Source organism: Uloborus diversus, chromosome 7 (genome assembly GCF_026930045.1).
Source record: "Uloborus diversus isolate 005 chromosome 7, Udiv.v.3.1, whole genome shotgun sequence".
NCBI classification, from domain to species: Eukaryota; Metazoa; Arthropoda; class Arachnida; order Araneae; family Uloboridae; genus Uloborus; species Uloborus diversus.
The window spans coordinates 125,069,823-125,097,178 of record NC_072737.1 but is presented as its reverse complement, the minus strand read 5'-3'; the positions used below and the strand labels follow the sequence as shown (position 1 = coordinate 125,097,178).

At 33.0% G+C, this 27,356-nt stretch overlaps 1 protein-coding gene across 2 annotated transcripts in view; it reads right to left on the bottom strand.

Moving 5' to 3' along the window:
- LOC129225584 (S-adenosylhomocysteine hydrolase-like protein 1) overlaps nucleotides 1-27,356 on the bottom strand; it is a 297,465-nt gene that overhangs the window by 160,750 nt on the left and 109,359 nt on the right. For both annotated transcript variants that reach the window (XM_054860036.1, XM_054860037.1), the window contains exon 2: nucleotides 17,199-17,298. In XM_054860036.1, the coding sequence (XP_054716011.1) occupies nucleotides 17,199-17,298 (100 nt within the window). The remainder of the gene's footprint in view (nucleotides 1-17,198; nucleotides 17,299-27,356) is intronic.

The window sequence follows — 27,356 nt, the reverse complement described above, 5'->3', positions numbered from 1 at the left end:
ACAACACCTAAATAATAATTTCTTTCACTTATTAATTCGTCTTTAATAAGTGAAATTATTATTATTTTTTTTTTACATCTCTAGAAAACTAACATAATATTTTAATTGAATTACCAGTCAGACATTTTTGCCCACATGGTGTGCAGTCATACGTTTTCCCTTAAGATGACTAGGATCAAACCAAGAGTTTAATATTTATGAGAGGAGGGTGCAAAATGTCAATTACTCTTATACTCTTAAGAAAACTATAAAAACACTAAAAATATTTTTTTTATTGATTCTGGTCAATTGTGATGAAAGTTTAAGATTTCAGAAGACGAGTGATCATCAAATTGAATTATTTTTTAAAAGGTATTAAAGACTTAAAAAATCGCAAAAGGAATTTTAACTTAAAATTATTTAATGCTAGCAGGGCCCGACAAACTGAAAGTGAGGCCGGCTCACAATGCTTTGGAGGCCCCCTCCCAATTCTATTACTTCAAGTCAATGGAAAATAATGTTCAACATTATTTATCTAAAAGATGAATGTTTTTAATCAATAAATCATTAGTTTTTATTAATTTCCCAAAAAACATGACTTTTTAATGTTAAGTATAAGTTTTTAAAAAACTTGGGGCTCCTCAGGAAGGTTGGGCCCTAGGCCCAGGCCTACTTGGCCTTTGGGATAATTAGGCACTGGATACTAGATGTTTTTCAGCGAACTCCTTTACATAAAAAACGAAATTTATGAGCATTGACATTCAATACAAAATCGCAGCCAGGAGATGGCGCCACTGACAAATGAATTTAATTGTCAGCTTTACTCAAATCGATCCAGAGTCGACAATATTTAAAAATTTTTGAGAATGGGTGCCTTGCAACTTTGAAAAGCGTGAATTTAAAATATTTTGCAATTTTTTGAGTGTTCAATGTACTATAAAACTTCGTTCTTCCACATAGAAAATTCAACAGTTCTCCAAGTTTCGAAAAGATGGCAGCACCTACAAATTCAACAAAATTGTTTATTTCTATTGCGAATTTCAATATCAAATTGAAACTAATTCCCAATTTAATTGCTTTAACCGTGTTGTAGAATCAGTGGCAAAATAATTGCATAAAACTTAATAGATACTTCATATGCCTTATCAGAAAGATAAATAAATGAATAATTATTAAGAAATATAATGCTTAAAGTTATGGAATGTAAAAATGTGGCAGTCGTCCCTGCCCACTATTAACTTTCGATCAAATTTTTTTGCTCATTTATTTATTTATTTATTGTTTGTGCTTGATATTCGTTCAACAGATGGAACATAATTCTTAAGTTTCATTTTATTTGCTTCATTTTTTCCCCCTTCACTTTGCAGTTAAAAAAATCTTAGAATTTAACGCTTGCGAGGAATTTGAAGAGCATGTAAATCCTGAGATATTTGCTTTTAAATACTAGGTATCTTCTTTGTAAAAAATCTCTTGGTGCATAACGAGTACGAAAAAGAAGTTATTGCCTTGATACTTTTAAGGATGTTTTTCGTCTTTGTTTTTTACTTCTTTGATATTTTATTATTATTTTTTTAGCTTTCATAGGGGAAACACGCAGACAGAAAAAAATTCGGAATATAGTCTTAGATTGCGAGAAAATTGAAAAGCAAAGTTCATATTTCGCATACACATAAATCGAAATACATTCTCCCGTATACACCGAATAGCATGAATGAAGGTAAGGGTTAGAATAACCATTTTGAAAAGTCGAAGAGCTTTCACCATTCTCACAGTAAGATCTGTATCGTTTTCATCCAAAAGTAACATGTGTAAATGTAACCGAAATCAGTTTTAATGCAAATTTTTTATAAGGAAATTATTTTTTAATTCAAATTTAAAAAAAAAACAAACAAAAACAAAAAAAAAACCAAAAAAAAAATGTAAGGAATGCCTATGTCGTTTTGAAGAAAATAAACAAAACAAGAACGATTTTTGCTATAAACTAATTACTTATTTTACTTCTCACCCTATTACTCGAAATTTTTATATGAGGGTAAGTTTTTGTTCCAATTCAGCACTATAATTTGTTTTTCTAAGTCTGTAAATTTATTTCGGAAAAAAGTGCTCGGAATTCAAATGCTCCCAACAAAAAAGTATTGAATATGTTAAAATATACTGAAACATAACGCCTAACAATATTAAAGACTTTTTGTTAGATATTTTTTTTAAATACAAATTCAACTTAAGTTTTTTTTTTTTTTTTTTGTTTCAAACACATTTGTCTGTTTTCATTTTCGATTGTCATTTTCTCCTTCCTCAAAACACATTTAAGTTTACAGAAATTTTTTTTTAGTTGATATAAAAATTTCTTTAGTAATTGCAATCTGAGCTCACTAGTTTAGAAAAGGAAGATATTTATTTATTTATTTATTTTTAAATTTAATTGTCGTTGGAAAAGTCTTTCATCGCTGCTTAGAGATCAGCCATGACGCTGATATTTTCTCTAAAAGCGGCAACCTAAAAAATAATTTGTCACATGTTGCGACTAGAAACTTTCCCCTGCTCCAAGATTTTACAACTGTCAAACTCTATACCAATTTTTCGACTGTAAACAATTTCCATATTGGTTTTAAACCATAAATAGAAACAAAACGCAGAGGAACTATCGACCTTATCAACTGCACCATAAGGAGGCGACAAGGTTGCAAAAGGCGAATTAGGTCAACATGTCAAAACTGTCGTGGAAGTTGAGACAAGCCAGATAGTCCTGTTTTATTTCCAGGCGAGAATTCATTTTATCGGGAAAACTCGGGCCGGATACTCTATCAAGCGAAGCATTCTCAGCATCTAAAATCATCTTGACTGCAGAAAGTAATCTCAGACATAAGGGAAAAAAGAAAGGAAAAAAAAAGAAGAAGAAACAGCATGCCCAGGAATCAGTTTACATGAATAGAAAGAAAAAAGGTATCCGATTACAATGATTAATTCATTCTTAAAATTATTAGTAGAACAACAAAAATCCGATCTAATTGGGAACAAAAGAGTTCGGACTTTCAAATTGTTCGGATTTTCGAAAATAAAAAAGAAAATACCGTTTAGGAAAATAGTAGGTCATTTTATCAAACAAATTTGTTATACAGTACTAATGCACATGACACGACATGATGATCATCCCTTTGCTTCTCACTGCATCATGTACGCTTGAACAAAAAATAATTCCCATTGTTTACCAAACATAAAGGAAAAATGAAACATCAGTAATGTATGTACTTAGTGGAAATATTTAATTTTCTTTGTTGATTCACTGTATCATAAACTTTTGAAAAACACACCAACTTAACATGAAGAAAGTTGAATTCTGCCGTGGAAAGGAAAGCTCAGTAACTGTAAATTTCTGATTTCTTTTTTGTCATCTTACTTTATGGAACAAGCTAGCTCATTTCATCTCCGCAGAAAATAAAGCACGAAAAAACGTCAAATTTCAACATTATCATGTTGTTAGTATAGAAACAAAAACGTGTTTCATCAAATATCTCAAAACCTAATTTCTGCAGATACTGCGCTTCATCTTCCCACGGCAGAATTTATTTTTGTATCTGTTCTTTAGCCATTTTCCAGTAGTTATTTACAAGTAGAAAAATAGAAAAATAAATCCATTATTCTTTTTGAATGTATTGACAAAGTTTTCACTCATCTTTCTACAAATCACTATGATTACGAAACAGACGATATTTTATTAAGAAATATAACTTTTTTTTAATTCTCTATGTTTGTTTTTATTACATCTCTACGCGAAAATATCGTCTGCAACGAATCGGAATTTCCAAATTTATTTAGGGTAGGTTGGGGGAAGTGTGTCACCCCCCTAAAACTGAAATTTGATAAAGTTTTTAAACTTTTGTATACTTATGTTAAATTCCATCATGGTGAGATTGGTTTGCATGTATTTGGGTTTCGTGGAATTTGTTTCTAGGTCACAGCATTTAGTGAAAAACAAAATTCTGAAAAAAAAAAGTTTTACGAATTCAAGGAACATTTTTCAAAGTGTTTCCAGGTTAGTTTTAGTTCAACTTAAAGTGCATACTGCAACAAGAATTTTTGTATAAAATATTATTAATAAATGTTTTAGAGAAGGGGTCCCACTTACCCAGTAAAATTTCGCTATAAGAGGTAAGTGGGTCTCCTCACTTTTGGGTAAGTGGGTCCCCCTTTAATAGTGAGGATTTTAAACTCAAAAGCAACTCTGACTAAACATTCGTATTAGTGAAACATAAGATAACTATCATGACCTAGTAGGAATTGATGGTTCAGCTACAAAAACTTCAGAAGTTGTTAATTACGTATTTGAGAATCTTACATCAAAGTAAATCGTAAAGTACTTTGTAGCTCTATTGTTGGAAGTTGATGATACAAATTTTAAAAAATACTTGCAAGAACAAATAGAAATATTGACACTTTTTATTCGCCTGTTTCAGATGATGTTGGAAGTATTACTGTGATGAAGTGATAATAGTTCTTCATTAGCTAAAGTTAAATAGAAGCAGCCTTTAGTGTTTCTAATTTCTTTTTCAACTTATTGATTTGGCTAATTTACCAAAATTTATCTTAATCAACTGTATTATGTTTATTCAACACGCTTTTATATGTAAAAGTAAAATATGTACCTATTGGCTTTCAATAAATTTCAGATGTAATTGTTTTAATTTTCATCTTAAAATTTCTATTACTAAGATATAAAAGCCAGTAAAATTCTCATAAATAATCCATTTGCAAAAAAAATAATTCATATTAAAAACTTGCATACTTTATCAAGTAAAAAACCCCTTACTCCTTTTTTAGATTTGCTTGATTTAAATTTAAATAAAAGGGGGTGACCCAGTTACCCCTTACTATGGGGTAAGTGGAGCACGCATTTTATTTAAAAAAAAAAAAATCGTTAAGAATATTTTTAAGCATTATTTTAGAAAATAATGATAAACTTTTGTTTGTTAATAATGTCCAACATTTAAGTAAGACAAGTTTAATTTTTTTTTCTTTCAAAATTTTTATAAAAAGGTTTCAAAAACGAACTGTTCTCAAAAGTGGTCCCAATTACCCCAACCAACCCTAATTTCAATTCCGCGACCAGAAATCGCAGACAATACTTCAAAAATTAAGATACGCCTCGTTTCAGAATATGAAATCGACTTAAAATGTAGAATTAGGGGTGTTTTAGTCACTCCCCAACTCAGGGTAAAGTTCATATTGTGAAACTTTTGAAGGGCTTCAAAATGCTGCAAAAATCAAACAAATATTACTGTTTAACCCCCGACAAACAAAGGAAGGGGATTATAAGTTTGACGTGTCTGTGTATCTGTGTGTCTGTCTGTGGCACTCTAGCACCTAAACGGATGGACCGATTTTGAAAAAAAAATTTTTCGAAAGGAGAGTTGATCGAGAGTGCTCTTAACTAGGTTGCATCTTTGGAGGACATAAATTAACGAAGAAATTAATTAAAAACCTCTAAAAAGTTTTCGCGATTTTTGCCGTGAAAACAGTTAAAATTTTTTAAATTTAATACCAAAATAAAGAGAATTTTTTTCCGCGCCTGATAGAACGTGTTTGGAATTTCCGTAGTTCATAGAATTCGAATTATAACGTTTTTTTAAAGCAGATTTTAATAACGGCTAAGACTCACGCGATTGATCACCGAATTCATTGTTGGTCGACAAGGAAATTAAAAGCAATGATTTAAAATTTAATCTGTTGCCAGTTTCTACTTAATATCAAATAAAATTCTTGACATTGTTTTTTAATAATGTAAGGCTTTAAAAGGATTTTCACTTTTCCCTCTTGATTCTACAGTTGCGACTCAGTTGGGGTTTAAAATTTTTAATTTTATCGTTGCTTGTTTTTTTGCTGGATGAAAGGTTGTCTATGTTCTGTTCGGCATCCCTGCCAATGTGTAAACGAAATTTCATGACGATCGGTTGAGTTAGTTAAGGCGTGAAAGATTTACAAACAAACAAGCACATTAGTAAGGATAAGGATTCCAAACAAATTGGAAATAATCACCAAAGGCAGTTTTACACATATCCAATTAAATTCACTAGGCAAATACAGCAGCTCATAAGATTGCAACACCTTTCATATTGATAATATATCTCTAACTTACAGCAATTAAATTGCTATCGCTGGATTCACGCCGAAGCTGATTCTAAATACTAAAGAAACATGTTTTAAACTGTCAAAATATGCGAGTCTAAATCCAGTCTCAGCTTGGCAATATTTGGCTAAGTTTGTACTTTAAATCTTTGCTAACTATTCTCGGTCGTTCCGAAGTCAAAAGCTCTTTCTCAATAAATTTGTTTGAATTAGATCCGCCTTATTTCAGTTTGTATACTCTCTTAAAATTTTCTCGTAGGTTCTAATCTTCTGATTTTTTTAGCTGTTCGAAAAACTCCCCCCCCCCCCCCCCAAAAAAAAAAAAAAAATCAAAAAATTTGGTTTGTTCAAAATGTACGTCAAACGTTCTTTCCTATCAAGTTAATCCAATAGCAAATCCGACTTATAATTCCGAATTTATATTAGACACTATTAGACACGTCTTTCTCTTAGGCAGTAGCTAATGTTTTTTTTTTCTCTCAACGTTCAAAAAATAACCCAAAAATAACCAAATAGAAAATCTTTTATAGATAATCTGCGTCAAAATGTTTTTTTTCGAAAAAGATTTTCACTAAATCCGCCTTTTAGTACACGATTTACGATTGCTTCATTTTTTTACCCCATTTTCAAATTTTCAAAAATTATTTTTATTTTAAAGTTTTTTAATTGGGAAACGTAACAACACTCAACCTCACTGAAAATGAGTGCTGTTAAAGATGAGTTCCAACAAAACAAAACAACAAACGAAACACAAAATCTCATTGCTAAGGAACTAAAAATAGTTTACGGCGCCATATTTCGACATTTTCTCCAAGAGCAACAGATCCGTTGCGTCTAAGTCGTGATTCCTCGTTTTCCATTTCAAACAAAGATGCAACTTCTCCGAAAAGTTCATTACTCTGAAGCAAAGAAAATTGAAAACGTATTAAGAATCGAATCGATTTTTTGAAGAAATAACTCAGGAAAAGTTTCACTGTGGTGTTTCCTATTTAAACGGTAGTTCTTTAGTTTCGTACACAAACACAAAGGGGGCGGGGGGGTAAAGAAAAAAAAGTATTATTATTATTTTCTTTTTTGTTCTCGTTCAAAAAATACGATGGATATTTTAGAAATTAAATATGGTAATTGAAACCATCTATAAAACAAACGAGACAGTGAGAATCAAAGGGATGCAAGTGGACTATTTTAAGTTTCAAGTAAAACGCGTTTAAAGATCAGATCCTAGGTAGGCTTTCATTGAAATTTTTTTCTAAATCATCCTGTACAGCAGCACCTACCAGGGCTACTAGTTATCTCCAAATTTTTAATTTTGCCACTTGCATCCCTTTGCTTCTCACTAACTCACAAATGGTCTTTTTCATTCTGTCATCATTTTATCTTTACTCTTTAATAATAATAAAGCTCGAAGTCTCTCTGTCTGGAGGATGTCTGTAGGATGTCTGGATCTCTTTGACGCACATAGCGCCTAGACCAGAGTTAGAAGTGGTCAACTTGTAATATATAGGACATTGTCCAAGAAAAATATAGGACAAATATAGAACATGTTTTATAAATAATTTTGATGTGAAAAAATAAACAATACATACATAGTTTATATATTCTAATTATTTTTGCACCAATTATCAATGATTTCAATGAATCATAATGCTTACAATTTAAAAACCCAAATAAAAGTTATAATTAGAATGAGTTTCCTGTTCCTGAAAGAATAATGTGATAAGAAAAAAAAATTGACTTATACACAAAAAATATTTTAAAACAAATTTAAATAATCTGACATCTATTTACATTTAATACAACTATTTACAATCACTGATTATTTATATTTTGGAATAGCTTTTGCCTAATCTTTGTCTGCATTACGTCTTTTGCGATTTTAATATTTTATATTATACACACACACACACATATATATATATATATATATATATATATATATATATATATATATATATATATATATATATATATATATATGTGTGTGTGTGTGTGTGTGTGTGTGTGTTTAAGGATTTTGTAATGCCTTGACTGCCTAGATGAATCAATCTGCGCGGAATCAATTTTTTCTTTAAGTTTCACTATTTGTTTTTTTTTTTTCTTTTTAAAGGTACACCTACATTTTCTTTTGCCTCTGATTGTTATGCATCTCTATAAGATTTTTCCATTGCTTTTTGAGTTTTGTATTTAGCACCAAGATAAATTGTGACAAAACAGAAATTATTCCATGGTAATGCACACACTTATTGCTTTCCCAATTGCAGCATCTTAATTTACCTTAAAATTCTTATTATAGCGTCAATGTTTTAAGATGATCTTTCTTATGTCAGTATCTTTCTCTTTGCAAGGCAAACCTCTTTCAACTGATGCTACATCTTGTGAAAGGTGCCAAAATGAGTTTTACTACTAAAAATCCTAAGCATTTGCAACTAGAAAGCTGATCAATATTTATTATTGCATAGCATTTTTCCAAAATGAATTGATTGACTTCCAAGTAACATCAAATCCCCATTCTTAAAAATTTTTTAAGATTAATCCTTTTTTTGCATAATTACATACATTTAAATATTTCAAATAGATCTTTTTTTTTTTTTTTGTATTAATAACGGCTGAATCTTCACCACATTTTGTTGTTAGTGAAGATTCATTGACAAAATGCTTTATCAATAGTTTGGAGAGCTTGTCATAAAATATGGATCACTGAAGCTTTCTTTTAAATCAATTTTTAAATTTTGTCAAAAATACACTACACTTATAACAAAATTTAAACAGACAGGTACCGGCAGTCATCCGAAAAAAAAAATATTTTATTTAATACTTATGTATCTCGTTTTTAAGCAGTCTTCAATTATCTTTTGTTAAGTTGTGGAAGAGAAAGTGCAAATAAAGTGACCTCAAGGCTATTCAATAGTCAATTTCTATAAATCTTTATAACGAACTATGGGAATATAGGAAATATAAGACAATTGGCAAAAATATAGGAAATATAGGACACTTTTGATACTTTTTTGAAAATATAGGATATGTAGGACTACTACCCCTGGCCTAGACCGTTCGGCCGATTTTCATGAAATTTAATTAGCACAAAGTTAGTTTGTAGCATGGGGGTGTGCACCTCGGAGCGATTTTTCGAAAATTCGATTTTGTTCTTTTTCTATTTCAATTTTAAGAACATTTTTCGGAGCAAAACTGTCATAAGATGGACAAGTAAATTACGAAATTATCATGACGAGGAATGGGATAGCAAATGAACATAGCCAATTGGCGAGAAATTCGTCATCCATTTTTTGTAAATATACAGGCGAACCGAATGACCTTTTAATTTTCAACTACGGGCAAAGTCGTGAGAGTACCACTAGTTGTTTTATAAATCTACCACAATGTTTGTTTTTAGTTAAAGTTAACATTAAAATAAAGAAAAAATGTTTGTTGTTACCACACATTTTGAGACACATACGCACATACAAAGAATCTCAAGCATCTAACGAAGGGAAATATACATACAAAATGATGAATGTGCATAAAAACTCATGAATGTGTGGGGAGATGAAATTATCAACAATAAATTGTAAAACTGTACACATTTTTATTAAAAATACATTTCGTGGAAAAAATATATTCGTGTTTTCGAATACTTGTTTACACCTGAAAATAATTACAATTTTACACAACTTTTTTCAAATTACATATTTTTGATGATGCCAATTTATTTTAGTTCTCACCCCCCCCCCCCCCCCCTCGTGATTTATCGTCCTTACGCTCGCTTGCTTATTGCAGACGATTGCAAAATAATATATTTTTGATGATTTTTTGCAATTTATTTTCTTGTCATTTAATGAATGTACATTTAAAAAACGGAATGTGCACGTTTAAATAGCTACTTACGTCCAAAAAATTTTGGAATGTTTATCTTTTTCTTTATGTATCATTTTTGTGGCAAGTAATAGTTTAACTTCTTTACTAATAATAAAGCTAAAAGTCTGTGTGTCTGGATCTCTGGATGTCTGTTACGCGCATGGCGCCTAGACCAATCGGCCAACGTTCATGAAATTTAGCACAAAATTAGTTCGTAGCATAGGGTGAGCACCTCGAAGCGATTTCTCGAAAATTCGATTTTTTTCTTCTACTCTAATTTTAAGAACATTTTACCGAGCAAATTATCATACGTGGACGAGCAAACTACCATATGCAACCATGGGCGAGCAAATTGAATGAAATCCAAACGGCATGAAATCCATCATCCATTCGCTCATGGGCTGCCCCAATAGCGGCACAACTCAAAAAACACCCGTTTTGAACTAAGAACAGGAGTAAATATGAAAATAACACATTCTTTTCAGCAGCAATACAAGTACAACTCATAATTCAATATTACGCCGCAAGATGGCAGAAATAAAATGCATTTCCTGTGCATTTTCCTTAGCAATGAAGACTTTAAACTCACTTCTCCCAAAACATGATTTTTTAAGTTGTGCCGCTACAGTAGCCCATCAGCGCATCATTTCTAAATATACAGACGAACCAAATGACCTTTTAATTTTCTACTACGGGCAAAGCCGTGCGGGTACCGCTAGTGAAACAATTTTTTTAAAACCGGGATATTTTTTATGCTAGCCCTATATATTTTAAATAACACAAATCAGTCCGTATTCGATAGAAAGCAATAAGAATCACGGAAATGATATTTCGAAAACATACAGGTCAGCAGATTAATAGGTGAACCTCCGGCATCTTTGGAATAATAATCCGATACCGAACAGTGTAGTCATGTATGAAGAGGCGAGGCATTAACCAGGTTAGAGCAACCGCGTGGAAAATGAAAGTTCCAATTTTCTGTTCCAAACACGATTTTTTGATTGGGAAGACGACAACACTAAATTTAGATCACTTTTCTGAGTTTGTTTCTTTAAGCACTAATTAATATTATTTATGTTTATTCATAAAAATAAATCAGGTTTTTTTAACGATTTTTTTCGATAAGGAAGACGACAACCCTAAATATAGATCACACTTCTGAATGTTTCTTTGAACACCAATTAATATTATTTATATTTCTCAGACTTTTTTTTTTTTTTACAGACACAATGAATCCAAGCAAATATCAATTACTTGAGGCGTTTAGTATGAAAGCGAGTTCTTAATACATTTTTTTTTAATTACACATGAGAGGAAAAAAAACAATTCACGTTTTGCCTAATTAATTTCTCCGAACTTTTTTTTACTTAACAAACATTTGGTGTACAATTTCATTTGCGTCAACTTTTTTAATTAACAGTACAGTCTATTTTTTACAGGTGAAAATAACTTGAATTGGCTGATTTTGAAGTAAATCGACTTTCTTTTTTTAAGTTTCCATTCAAATTCTAATGAAATTCATAAGGTATATCAGTTTCATGTTATGCACTAATTACTATCCTGTACTAATCAACAATGTGAGTTGACGAAGTAATTTATTACAATAATTTTAGTTGTTGTTACCCATACTTTTTTAAATGGTGGTCATATGGTAAAAGCATGGATGGGGCTGTTTTTGAAGTAAAATTGGTTTTTGGGAGCGATTTTCGACCTGATGAGGGGGATTCTTTCCATTGAGAAGAGATAAAATCGAGGGAGTGAAGACGACCCCCAAGTCACGTGGTAGATTTTGAAGAAAAGTATTGGAAGAAATCAGGTTTCATTCGCTAGTTTCACGCAAAACGTAGCAACCATTCGTCGTGACTTGGAGTCTTTGGGCCAGTTTTTGCTAAGCCAATGATTGGACTTGCTCCCTCCATTTTAATTCCTGCTCTAAGATTCGTTCCTGATCGCTTTGTGGTACAATAGTACAGTAGAACCTCGTTTATCCGGATCAATATTTTAAGGTTTAAAAAAAAATCACTTAAATAATAACTCAGAATTATGATAGCAAGAACGGAACCATAATACATTAAATATTCGCTTTTCCTTTTGATTAAATGTACAGCTCCCGCATAGGTCGTACAATAAATTATAGTAATTTAATAAACAACTCCGAAGTTTCAGTATTGAAACTTAGAATAGCGGGACTCTAATGATTGGACCACTTTTGCTTGGGCAACCCTATACCATTGGTTTTGTTATATTTTTACCTACATTATTTTATGTGACTTATGAGGAAACTCGATAAGGGTAAATTACTCATTTTAGGCACCAACCCTGATAAAGGACCGGAAAAAGGTAGGCAATCTACTTTTGCGATTTACTTACAGCTTTTACTCTTCATTTATGACAACAATTTTTAGAACCGCGATGAGGGTAAATTGCTCATTTTTGGGCACCCTTTAGCCTCTGGCAACCCTGATTAGTTCACACGCAATAGGCAGACAACCACACTTAAAACGCTTCGTTTACAACTTTTACTCTTTATTTGTGATAACAATTTTTGAAAACTCAATGAGGGTAGATTACTCATTTTTGGGAACTTTTTAGCCTCTGACAACCCTGCTTAGGAACCGGAAAAAGGTAGACAACCTTACTTTAGCGTTTAATTTACAGCGTATACTCTTCATTTATGACAACAATTTCCAGAAACTCGGCAAGGGGCAAATTATCTCCCTCTTTGGGCACCTTTTAGCCCCTGACAACCCTGATTAGGGACCCAAAAAAAGATAGGCAATCTTAAGCGTTTTATTTCCATCTTTTACTCTTCATTTAGGATAACAATTTTAGGAAACTCGATGAGGGTAAATTACTCATTTTTAGGCACTTTTCACGTGAAAGAGGCTCTCATTTTCGTGTTTTATTTACAACTTTTACTCTTCATCTATGACAGCAATTTTTAGAAACTCGATGAGGGTAGGTCAAGCCTAGTGGGATCTTAGACTATGACAGAGGGGCATCAAACTAAGGCGTAAAATAAAAACCTTTTAATTTATGAACTGAACAAGCTGGTTTTGATACTTAACATCTCGTTTAATTCTGAAAATGCATAGCAACAAACTTTCAATCGCACAATTGTAGTTTTTCTTTTGTTTTACATTTTCGGATTATCTGGTACTTACGCAAACCTGTTTGATTCAAAGCCAAACACTGATTTATATGACAGGTAATATTGTTTATTTTCATAGAAATTTTATCCCGCATCAGTGTCAACACGGATCGTTTAAGGAATCGATTGTTTTCAATTCCCAATGAGTCATGCCTAGTGATGTAATTTTCCCATTAATTTTCTTATTGTTGGGGGATTACATCACTTCATAACGTTATTTTAACATAGAAATTAATTATAAAAAACGGATGTAGAAATGACTTAAGCGGTTAAACTTTGTTTTACACGTTATTGTGCATGACTGCAATGGGTTTACATGCTTAAAAACAGAATTTAAATATGTTTGAGTGCCTTTTCCTCAATTTTTGGAAAATTGTTTTTAATATACGAAATATGGCATTTTCATGCCATTTTTTTTTCACCTAGCTGTTTTAAGAACGGCATGGGTGAAATTTTAATTTAGTTTCATTGTTTACAAGTTCAAATACAAATACGTTACTCAACATGATTTCTTTCCGTAAGACTCCCACGAAGGTGTTCTATGAAAATCAGAAAAAGCACACAAGATCGTCCACAGGATAAAAGCTTTGAGAACCTTTGGATATGATGGCTTACAGGCGAAAGGTTTACGTATAAAACAAATGCGTTTTGTTATCTGTCTATTTTTGCAATAAGAAATTAAGGCAGTGGGAAACACAGGGATGTGAGAGGACTTTACAAAGTTTTGAGTAAAACACGTGCAAAGTTAAAACCCGAGGTAAGGCTTTCATTGAAAAGTTTTTCTAAATTACGCTGTCAGTAAAGATCAAGATTAGCGGTTGCCACTCATTACGTGGCCAATCGGTGAAAACACTTGCGACTAAAAATTGTAGTGCCCTTCGCCACCTGCTCACAAATTTCTCAAATCCCATCTGCGTTATTGCTTGACGTTACTGTCATTAATTAGTTATGTTAACCTTCATTTAAATTGATAATTTCTTTTTTAGCTGAAATATGAAAGCAAATTCGTGGATCAGTTACCTTTTTTTTAGTTAAAAAAACAAGTCACACCTAGATTTAAAAAAAGTGGCTACTAATAAATTTTCCTCTTCTTGACACAACCAGAGCTGCCAACTTTTGAAAATCCAAAATCGTAGCAGCATTTTGCAGGGGGGGGGGGGGGCGCTGCGCAGAGTTAAACACACACAGTGATGAATTGTCAACAGTATTAAGAACAAAAACAATGAAACTTAAAAAATTTCAAATATGATAGAGAAAATATTAATACGGAATAAAAATAAATGTGTCTTCTTCACTGAGTTTTGGGCACTTTTTCCGCTTGTTTGCCGAAGATTTCAATGACTGGATCAGCGTCGCGATCTAAAAACCGATCCATCTTTTCACCAAGATCGATGCTTGTTGCGCAGAGACCGTCAGCACACGTGTAGAAGTTTGATTTTCTGAACTTATCAGTTTAGTTTTCATGCTGTCCCCCCCCCCCCGAAAATCGTAATTTTTGGACCTGTTTTCGTAGCGTCGTAGCTTAAAGCTGTAATTCGTAGAAACTACGATTTTTTCGTAGCAGTTGGCAACTCTGCTTACAACCAGAAAAATTTTCCTATCTTGATGTTTACCTGCCCAAAACAAATAAATTCTAATACCATTTGTACTACTCATCTTCAGAACATTTGAGAATTTCTCCCAATATTTGTACTCTATCCACTTGTGCTTCACTGCTCCAAATTTTTAATATGACACATATACTGCAATGCAAATAACAAAATTCGCATCTGCAGCCGAGTTCAAAATGAGATTTTCTTAGTTGAAGTTTTCCGCCTCCTTGTACTCGATTCAGATGTGAGTTTTTTAGATTGTTTGAAAAATATTTCCCATTTACTAATGACCATAAAACCCTGCATTTAGGTAAATTATGGTATAAAGAACCACGAGGGAACAATAACTCAATTTTAATTAAAAAAAAGTACATACAGTGGCTCCCAAAAGTGTTCGTACACTTTGAAATTTTGTAGTAAAACCAAAATAACGCAAAACTGAATTCGAATATGAAGTCCAATTTTTTTTTCACATCATTCCTATGCCATTCTGAATAAAATCCAGTAGTTATTTTCAAAATATTGCCAGATTTTATTTTTGAAATTTGTCAAAAAACGAAGAGACAGAGAAAAAATACGCCACAAAAGTCATCGTACACTGAAATATTTTCGAATAAATTCAAAATTAAAATTATCATATGTGGTTTTTTTATTATTTTTGCATTGTAATGATACTAAAGTCATTTGCGTTCAATTTTTCGTGTATTTATTCCCAAATATTCTACTTATTATTTTAAAATGGCAGGTATGCATAGAAAACAGCAAACACGGCTCGAAATTTGATTTTTTTTTCTCTCACAGTAGCCATAAATTGCTTTGAAATGTCTCTAAATTCGTTAATTTATACCATTTTATAGCGAAGTGCTTGATAAAATGCTTTAAAGACAAGACTCAGATCGAAAACAAGGTAAGAAAAGGCTAACTGGCAAAGTTAACAAAGCGTGATCGGAGGTTTACAGTTAAAAAATATGAAAAACATACATTTCAGAACTGAAAAAGTTTCTGCAGAATTGAATGAAACATTTTACGTTTAATTTTCACCTAAATTTGTTCGCCAAGTTCTCTGATTAGCTGGATTAAATGGGACCTCTTCCCGTAGGAATTTTCTTGTTCGTGCGGAAAACATTAGTAAGCTTACACTTTCCGTCGTAAAATCAATGATAAATAAGCTCAAAACGTTCTGGAACAATGTTTTACTTGTAGATGAAAATAAATTCAACATTTTGGGTTAAATTGTTGTATAATTGTAAATAGAAGAAAAAAATGAGGAATTTAATCTTAAGAACTTAATTGTATCAGTTAATCAGGTCCGTGAAGGTGTTCTTGTGTGAGGGTGCATCTCAGCATCAGGACTTGGAAATTTGGAATTTTTGATGAAATAATGAATTATGCTGTTCATTTAAATATTTCAAAAAACAATTTTAAACTATTAGCCCAAAATTTGGTAATCGGAAACAACTTTGTTTTTTATCAATGTAACGATAAAAAGCACACGTTCGCGTTTGGTGCCTCAAAATTTGCCCTTAAGCTTAGAAATATCGCCTCAATCGCCAGATTTAAACTTAATGGAACATATATGGAGATATCTAGTGGCCAGATTACGAAAATACACCATTGAAACAAAAAGCGAACTAGAAACAGTAAGACTCGTAGTGCGGCTGAACACTTACTCAGAAATTGCACACAAAAAAAGAAAAAACAATGAAATCTATTCTCAGACGCTTAAGAGCTGTTGTTGTTACTGCATGATATTCTACTAAATAATAACTTAGTAAAAAGTTAGATTATTTACTAATTTTTTGACATTTTTTTCAAAGTGTACGAAGACTTTTGTGAGATAAAATTTCCGGCACTTTTTGGTTTTTGATTTTTAAAAAATTAAGTTTTAATGTTTTATTAAAAATTTTCATGTAGTTTTGTTGAAAATAGATCATAGATCTTATAATAAAATACCTATTTCGAAATATTAATTCTAACCAATGGATAAGAGCCTATTTCATTGAAAGTCGTAGGTGTACGAACACTTTTGGGGGCCACTGTATACGACTTTTGTGGTATAATCCTTTGCTTCTAGGTGTTTCAACCAGGGGCGCCATGGACTTAAATTGGGCGGAAATTCTCAATTTGCCAAATGAAACTCCAAATTTTGCCGAATGATTATAATTTTTCCAAACGGAATTTCTAACGTTGCCGAATGATGATAATTTTACCGAAGGAACTACACATTTCACCGAATGATGATAATTTTGCCGATGGAACTCCAAATTTCACCGAATGATGATAATTTTGCGAAGGAACTCCAAATTCCACCGAATGATGATAATTTTACCGAAGAGAAATCCAAATTTTGCCGTACAGTCAGTCAAACTTTGCCGAATAAGGAAATTTTCGGGAGGTCACAGTGACCTCCCATCGGGTCGCCCCTGGCTCTCCTCTCCCAATATTTGAACCTAAAAGTTATTCAAATTTATACATAAAAGGAATAGAAAAGCATCACTTACATGAACTATGCGTGGATCCAAAACTATCCGTGGATGAAGCAGAGTGCGATCGGCTTCGGTTCTGGTTGCGGAACCGGGCTCGGCCCACGACGCCTCCTTCCTGTAAACAAGTAAGACGAGAACGATGAGTACTCGTGATCGATGCAGGCCCACTACAATTCATCGCTTTGGGTACAGGCCCACTGCCATTCATCGCTTTGTGTACAGGCCCACTGCCATTTATCACTTTGGGCACAGGCCCACTGCCATTCATTGCTTTAGATACAGACACACTGCGATTCATCGCTTTGTCATTTACTTCCCTCATGGTTAGATGCAATCAACGGAAAAGCCAAATAGGTTAAGTTATTAACTGATGTTCAGTTTGGAAAAATCCGAAGGTCAGTTCATAAGAATATGGGAATTGGTGGATCTGTCAGCGCAGAACAAAGTTCGATGACCCTTTATTCAGCAGATCACAATACGAAATTTGTAAAATAATGCACTGAAGATATATTGCTGGTTGTATGTATCTTCATTAAACAACAGCGTAATTTTTTTTGAAAGAAATGTACAGTAGTTCAACGGTCGTATTGTATGTACGAAGAATCGTCTGCATTGATACAAAAACTGTTCGGTATTTTAAAGTTTAATCAAAAGTGAAAAATAATTCTGATTTTGAAAATTTATTCCACTGTTGCAATAATAAACCAGTTGGTTCTTCTTTTTGAAATTCTAAAAGAAGCGACTTGTTGAAATCTTGGTCACAATTTATAGTAACCTACAAGGGTTATCGAATTCAGTCACTAAACAAAATGTCACAGAAGGTCACTGAAAGTATTCTGTATGATATGTACCACAAGAAGATTCTCGACGAAATTGAATTAGCTACAGAGGTACGAAAAACATGCAGCGACTGCGAGAAATGAAATGGCAAATCTTGATGTCAACTCGAAATGGTAATAAAAGTCACTTTTTCACTGAAGAGAAAGCGGACAACTTTGGAAAATCCTTCGGAAAAGTCTTTCCCAGGAAATTTCTGAAAAACTACTGTTGTTTTTGCTTTAGATATGACGGAATTCCAAGAAAACTAGAATCAAATGCATAAAGTAAAGCCGCAATTGGTGTTGAAAGTAATAAAGTAGACTGCGAAATCAATAAGAAATAAAAACGTCACTTGCTAGGGAGTTGACAAATGCACAGACAACAAAAGAATTCTGCAAGTTACAACATTGGCAAATTTTCGTCACTAAAAAAACAATCCTATGGAAACGTGCATCACTGTTTTCAATATTAGTTAAAGTTTTTCTTGGAAACTATAAAGCTAAATCCTAATGCAGAATTTGGAATGACGTTAGCAAAACGCAATCAATGAAGACGCAGTAATAGTTAACATATGCCTTATCTATTTATACCAATAGTAGTACTATAATACCAAGCTGTATAGCTTGACGTCAATTAGTTTCGTAATTCCCAGATCAATAATGCAACGTTGATCACTGTTTTAGTACGACATACTTGAAATTTTTGCTAACACATATAATTAAAAGAAATAGTTTTCAAACTGGAAAGAACTTAAATCACAGTCGGGTTTTCGAAACACGTTGTCGCTATACAACTAGCGTTCTAATCGGAGTATCCAAAAAGCGTCTGGAAGAGTAAAACCAGACGGCGTATATAATGTAATGGGACTAGACAAAACTAATCCCGTGTAGAATGACTCGGTGTACACGAACAAAAGAATAGCAGTCTTAAAAATAGTCCAAAACATGGAATATTCGCAGATTCGAATCGCAATTTTTCTTCACCAACACACACACCACGCCACCAGCCGCAACACTGACAGTTGTAACACGCGGGAAGATTTCGGGAGAGACAAAGGCGTCCCTGGATGACAAAGAAAACTCAGACTGCGCAAGTTAATCAAGAAAAGAAAATAAGATTTTATTTTTTGGCGAGCGTTTAACCCTGAAAGATAGGGTTAAAATACCGGCTGTTGCAATTAAAAGTCTCTCATTCCGTTATCTCCTCCAACCAAGCATAATTTTGGCAGCGAGCATCAGTGGAGCAAAATACTTTTCGACGGATGTGATTTGTTTATTTTGGAACGGAGTGTTCCAATTTAATCATTGATGAAAGATGTAAGCGCTGCCGTTTTTGCAGAGGTAAATGACCAGGTCAAGGTATTTAGGATGCTATTGTTTCACACGAAGAAAGAACAGTACTTTAACTCAGTGAAATTTTTAAGGCATTAAACATTTCCAGTGCAGTTTCTAAGACCCTTTTTTTTTTTTTTGAAATAATTCATCTCAGCGTATTTATTTGCAGACAGGGGAGCCTCGAACCTAAACTAAAACTTTGGTTGGTGGGGCATTCTCAATTTTTCAAATAAGACGAATTTTACCGAATGAAAAAAAAAAAGTTCTTGCATTTGTAAGCCTATTATTTCAAACTAATTTTTAAAAAAATGTTTAACAGCAATTTTGTCCCCAAATTTTACAACTCGTCAGTCCAACTTTCCCGAAAAAGAAATTTTGCCACAGTGATCGCACATTGAGACATTACAGACATTATTTTGCTATGCCAGGGAAAAAAAATCGGAATAACTTTTCATCAGAATGCAATTTTAACTTAGTTGAAGAATGAAGCAAAAAATGAAGCGGGGAAAAAAAAAGATTCGAGGCATTTCTTAACTTCTTTTTTAAAGAAACTCGCACCGTAAGACTTTTCATGTATACAGCATATAACGAGATAAAACAAAAGACATACACCAGCACGTTCAAAACCTTACAAGCCGTGAGTAGTTAAAACGTTTTCCCTATGCATTCTTTTTCAATCTTTGACACCTTTTCGTACTTCTTTTTTATATTTAACTTTAAAAAAGAAATGAAACATTTAGTGAAGGTCGATATTTATAGAAACTAGTCTTGCATTTAATTTCCTCGAGTTCCAAGGTTTTTCTTTTCTTTAACCTTTTTTTTTTTGTGTGTGTGTGTAGACACACACTTTTACTCAATATTAAGGGGTTTTTTTTTTTTTGAAATTATAGAGAAATTATGAAGTCATTAAATGCGACTTCGAGCAACACATTCTAAATTTTAAACTGCCCATTCACATGTTGGTAGTTTTAAAGTATCTGTTGCTATAATACGGAAGAAACACTCCTAAGTAATGTTTAGTAGTACTAAATTGGAAAATAAAATTATTAAATTTATTTAAATGAAGCGAGGTTCAAAGTTGTCTTGCCATTTAGAGTCACTTTGAGCAAAGTCAGAAGGAGCAAAGTAAATCATATTAATAAAAGTAGTGCAGAAAAATAAAACTGCTAAATGGGTTAACCCCCAACCCTCACCCTTTTGTACAGGTAGTTATCAAAATAATGGAAACACTTGTGAATAGGAGTGACATCTTTGAATGCGCTTCGCAAGTAATAAAGAATAAAACTAGATATCAATTTATATATATATATATATATATAAACAGCAATGTATATGATCTGGTAGTATATGGTAGTTTAACGGAAGTTCTGGAACTCTTAGGTTTTTTTCAAGCTCGTGAAATGTCGGACCTCTCAAATTTTTAAAGAAGGCAACTTGTTGGAGCGCATCTGACTGGAGCAAATGTAACTGAAACATCTCAACTTTTTGTCGTTTTTAGAGATATAGTATCTAAAGTCATGCTAGCATACACACATCGCGGTAAGACAAGCTTGGCAAAGCAAAACAGTGGAAGGAAAGAGAAGTTCAGTAAAAGAAACCGACGGGTGTTAAAGTGGATTGTAGTGTCTAAAAAGCGAACAGCAGCAGCAAAAGTGACCACAGAACTCAATCACGATCTGGATTCACCAGTGTGAGCGATTATAGTAAGAAGGGTAACTTTATTAACAGAACATTTACGGCAGAGCAGCGATTCCGAAATTTTTCCCCCCAAGTGTTTCCATTATTTTGATAACTACCTGTACTTCACAGCACCACAGAATTTTGACCATTTAAAATATTGCATAGAATATGACAACGTACGAAGCGCAATTTCAAAAACAGCTACCAAACAGTAATTTCAGAATTATTGAATGATGCAATTAGTTGCGTACAATATAGGCAGAAAACGCCGCTGAGCTTATTCCAACTTAACTGGGAAAAGTAGCACTGAGGCAGTCCAACATACTAAAAAATTGGAGTGGCGCAAATTTACCTGGGATGGCTCAAAGTTGCCCTGAAGTGCTATTGATTATTGCTCTAATTATCAGAATCGGAATCCATTCGGATAATCAAAAATTTGGATAATTGGATTCTAATTAATCACTATCTGTGTTAAAATGGGAGAAGAAAACTATTTTTTTAAAGAGAAAAAGAGCTTTTAATTAATTAATAGAAATGCCAAAACTTTTACTTGCTAAGCGTACTTACAAGCCAATAATAGAACTGCACTATGACACAGTGACTCATTATCACAATGATGTTTGCGCTACGCCTAACACTTGATTCGCAGTCGAACCTTTTTAAAAATCGATCATAATTTATTTTTCAGAGATTCTAAAAGCGATTCGGATAACATATAATAGTTGAAGTTGGGATAATTGAAGTTCTATACAAGACGATGCACATTTTTGCAAAATGCTACTATGCCTGAGCATTCTATTTATGTTTGATAAAATGGTGTCAGAATTTCAGTCTTTTGAATTTTTAAAATCTTGAGGGAAGAAAAGAACAGTGGAACTGAAGGTAAAATCATAACAGAGGGAAGGAAAGTAGTCTTTGAGCAGGAAATAATGACTAAAGGAACAGTTGAGGCAAAGATCTCATGACAAAGGGAGATGAGTTTTATGTCAATTAACTAGTAGAAGAAACCCGATTTCTTCCAATACTTAATTTTAAAATTTATCACGTGACTTGGGATCCTTGCTTCGGGAATTGAAGCTTCACTCTTTCTATCTTTTATCTGTTCTCGCTGGGTTAAGCCTAATCATAAAATTGCCTAAAAGGCCTGTCATTTCAACCAACAACAATCCAGCTCCTCATCTGATTTAGAAGATGAATTATCTCCTGTGTCTACCAAAAACGAAGACAGTAGGGATGAGGAGTTCAAAAACCAGATATTCAAAAGCCGCAAATAGAAACTGGGAAAATGGGTGTAGATGCTCCTTTTGCGGTCGATAGCCCCATCATAATGTTTATGCGGAAGAAGAAAGAAGTCAGTGAAAGAGAATATTCGTAAATATAGACAGTAATTATTCTTTACCTCCACAAAATCGCTATTAATTGTTCTTGAATGCAGTTTGAGACATTCAAATGTTTTATCTCACTTACACTACAACATAAAAAATTAAAATGTGGTGTATATTTGCAACTGTTTCCCATATACATCAATAACCAAATTATCAACTCGTACAAATCTAATGTTTTAACGTTATTATAAGACGATGATGATCGCTAATATTAGGAGATACCTTAAAATTGAATTTTGTTAAACCAAGAAAAATTAAAGAAAGAAATCAATAATCATGTTTTTGAAAAATTAGATTGGTTTCACGAACTCAACAAAAAATTATTGTTTAAAATATCATACTCATTAATCAAAATAACACATCATTAAATTATGTGTTATAACAAAGTCATACGACACATGATTAAAAGATTCATCTTTTGAACAAACATACTCATTCCTGTAAACAGGTTATATATATTTTTTGAGTCAAATTACAAAGAATGATTCGATTTTAAAATTTTCTGAAGACAAACACAATCATTAAGTTTTTATCTTTTAAACGCAAAATTTTATTCAACAATCCATTTAACACAGAATGAAGCCTCCCCAAACGGTCACCTTTCGTAAACGAACACTTGTCAGGTCTCAGTCGGCAACTTATAACAAAAAAAAAAAAAATCACTCTTAAGTCAACTGAATGCAAATTCACAAAATATGCTGTAGTTATGTTAATGAAAAATGACGTCGTTCCTCAAACAGATCTCTACCGACAAGACACATAATGGATACTCATTGTATGATGCAGATTACATATCTCAATGCTTCCAACGTTTTAACGCGAATGAACTGCTCAACGAGTGCCCGTTAACATCGGTTTTTATTGCATATCGAGCAGAAATAATTAAACTCGTGCATTTCAAAATTATCAGCAAATGTAATTTTTAAGTTTAAAAATAACTCGAGAAAAATTTCATAGTTGGCATAACAGAGTCATCTACCAAGATCATGGTTAGAGTCACCGAACAACATTGTTAATTACTCAGACATGCCATTTTTCCTGCTTTAGCGCTCAATCTTTGGCCTGGCTGCCTGCCACCAGAGAAATTTCTCCTGCTTTTGATGGAATTGAAAAGTCGGCAAATGTTGAGACTGTCAAGAGTACAGTCAAGAGTATTTTTAATTTTGCGTTCATCTCAGTAGTGAGAATTTAGAGCACCTTATGACAGACTATTCGCAACTCCAGAGCTCGAATACGCTGAATTGCGGTGATTAACAATACTAAAGAAAAAGGTAAAACATTCCGATCCACGTGTTTTCTTTGGAGAAAATTACAGGCTTCAGAAAGTTTGAGGTGTAATGTAAATTCAAAGGAATAGAAAAGAAAGTTTCCCACAAACACGATGACATATTACTGTCATTCATTAAGCTTCAAAGCAAGTTATAAGTTACGGCATCTGTTTGTTTTACCTTTTTCATCCGCCACTAGGCAGTGGCTGCAGCGCCTCCTATAGTTTATTGGAGTTGCGAATAGGATTTCGATGTTTGTTACACCAAAAATTTGGTCAATAAAATTGGAAAAAAAAAAGGCAACTAGTCTAGCAGCATCAAACAAACCGTAACGCTGATGTCAATTTTTGTTTTTAAAAAGTTGTTGGTGGCTACTGTTTTATAACAAACATTTTTCCTTCAATGTTTTTCATGACCATGTATAATGTAAATTGGAATTAAAAAAATTTCATCGGATTTAAAGTTTTTATCTGTAACTTATTGCTAGACTAAAGGAAGGTGTTTAAAATAACGTAGTGACTAATTAGTACTTGATTTTTAATTTTTAAGTTATCTTTAAAAACTTGCGAACTTTAAAATTTAAATGTCATATATTGTGGATTAATTTCTTTATGATTGATGTCTAAGAACACGAAATTATTATTATTATTATTTTTTTATACTAGCATTCATCTAGTTCCAAGGTAAAAAAAAATCTGTTACTTTTTTGTTTTGATTCTCCTTTTTCTTCATTACGTAAGGTTGGCAAGTTTGATTATTAAAATGTTCAATCAATAAAAGGCTTACTCGAGGTTAGAGTAAAAATGTCTACAACCTTCTATGGTATTTAAATCAACAAAGAGGAAGTAAAGAAGTAACTAAAGAAAGAAAAAACACTTTACTCACAGGGCAAAGGACCAAAGGACTTGCGAAAACCAAGTGACCACTATCCACTAAGCACACAGTACTATTTTTCTCACCAGAAATTTCGCCTTCAACTCGAATACCAAGATGTCTCCGTGGCATTTGCTGGAACGACTCGTCAGCAAGCACACGTTTGAACCTGAACATATTCGACACATCCGTTCAATTACTGAACATCACAGTTTCAGGACCAGTTTACTGGTTGCAAAAGAAAAGATGACAGAACAGCGAGAATCCGTTTTTGATATTTCACAATAAAATGAACCAATCTACATCTTCTTCAATGTGTGTAGTTCTAATGCTACATTAAGCAACAAATTCTGGACTTAAAAGTAAATTACTCGCTTCTCAAGAAATAGGAAAGTCCATCGTAAAAACAGCCTTGGGTTACTCATACATCCACTCAGTCAGAAGGAGAAACACCAACAATCCAGGCAATTCCGTTTCACAAAAAATATTCATCAACAGTTGCAGCAGTAACTTTTGCCGCCATCCATCATTCTTATGCAACATTACAAGAGATGGAAAAAACATTAACGTGAAAAGATACGCTGTTATGAAGGCCTAAGAAACATTTCGTCAAGTTCAATGAAGAAAATTCAGAACGATTTAACCATTATCTTTCAGACGATTTTAATGAAATTGGTATTAAGTAATGGCTGACACGAAGGTATGCTCAAGATAAAATAGTATTTGTGTTTGTTAACTTCAACGGAAACAATATTATGCGGGGAATACGTGAACTCTCCAACTAGATATTGACTTTTCCACGACTTAAATTTTACAGTAAATGGAACAAAAGTCAAAGTTTTTTCAAAAAAAAACTATTCTAAGCAACTAAAAATTTAAAAGTTTCGAGCGCAATTTATCATTTCGCATCAAGAAAAGTAATCCTTACAAGCGTGATCGGCAGTATTTTCTGTAATTTCAGCTCGCTATAATGTAGCGAGATATAAAAGCAGCAAGGGCAGAGATTCTTGAAAGCGCGACTGCAATCCACAACGATGACAGCAAAATAATGTAGTCCAGCATTTTGGAAGCTGTAAAAATTTTTTCCGAATTTCTATATTGTGAACAGAGGCCTTGTGCGGTAACGGTGCTGCTATTTTAAACACTTGATAAGATACTTTTTTCGTCAATTTCCTGCGAAAGTTTTTAGATGCAGCGGTCGACAAGACGAGGTCTTGATAGGTCACAGCTCAGCTTTGAAGGTATAATAAATTTCAGGTTTTGGACTTTTCAAAAAATACCAATAAATTGATTTTCTATCAACAGAAAATATTCGTCAGTACGCACTTCTGAAAGAAATTCTTACTTCCAACTAAAACTATGGAATTCACAATTGAAGAATTCGTTGCAAGATCTTCAGTTCACTTGGCGGGTGACAAGTTGCTTCAAATGTGAAATTTTAATCCATAGTGAGCACGTATTTATAATAGAAATAATTACAGGAAGGCAATCCTCACAATCCAATGTAGAAAATCACACTACTTATAACTTATTCTTTGAGCCAACTATCATAGCAGCATTTAGAATAAAAGACTTCGATGCACAAATCATTTTTTTTTTTTTAATTTTACTTTCAAGAATAATTTAACAGCACAATTCTGAGCATACTAAAAGTACCTTTTTACGTAAACAACAATTCACAAGATAGCATATTCCAAATTTGTAAACAGGAACAGACACTGCTATTATGTTAAAAGACCGAATTTGGAAATTAGAAAACTCAATCAATTCTATTTGCTCACAGAAAATCACATTACCACAAGTTCTTGATCCTTAACTTTCAGAGCAGTATTTAGGAGCTGCATATTTCGTTTTGAAAAAATTCCGGTCTTGAAGTCAAGGAAACAAATGTGTGATCACAAGCCGCTTTGTGAACAGAGAATGTTTCACCAAAAGCCAAATTATTTTGAAAAATCTCGAAAAAAAAAATTTAAACTTCATTAAAGTTCAGCGAGCATATTTTCATAATTAAGCCAATATCAATTTCCTTCCAAGCGAAATTGCAACGCATCTTCCATCAAACTCCCAAGATCAAGATGAGGAAATTTTTTCCAAAACTAATCAAGCCGCCTCGATGATAAGACATAATCCTTGACGACAAAGGCCAACCGCAACACTGAGCCAACTCATTAAAGAGTGAATTATTCAAACGAAAGTCAAAAAAATGAAACGCCCTGACCCGCGACTAAATGCCATCGGAAATGAAGCAGCATTTTGGGGACGTGATAATTACCGCAAACGGAAGAAACGAGACACCACAACAATTGATCAGAAAATGAAAGAAAATTCGTCCCAGGACCATAGGACTACTTTCAATAGTCCTGATTCGTCCATTCAAAACAGAACACCACGACAATCATGCGCAGGACACCAACTGTGACGAAGCAAGATCATGGAAAGCAATCCTCTCAACTTCCGTAAGTCTGATGCGAATTTGGTGAAAGTCAATGATGCACAAATTGGAGTTTGTTTACAAAGTAGCAACAAATACCTAAAACTCTAATTTCATTATCCGTTTTGTTTTGGTAGTTAGAGAAACCGCTATGTATCATTTTTGTGCAATTAAGAAATCTTAGTAACAGTTCAGTACGCAGACAAAAACATTTTAATAGTGTTTTTCAGTAACTACATAGTTTATTTTATGCGTCACATATTTCTGCACACAATTTTGACACGTGATCTCAACAGAGTAATGTATAAAAATCTTATAAGAATATGTGCCAGAAATGTATATCTCTCTGTGTGTGTGCTCAAATGTGTGCTATTATGTATCTC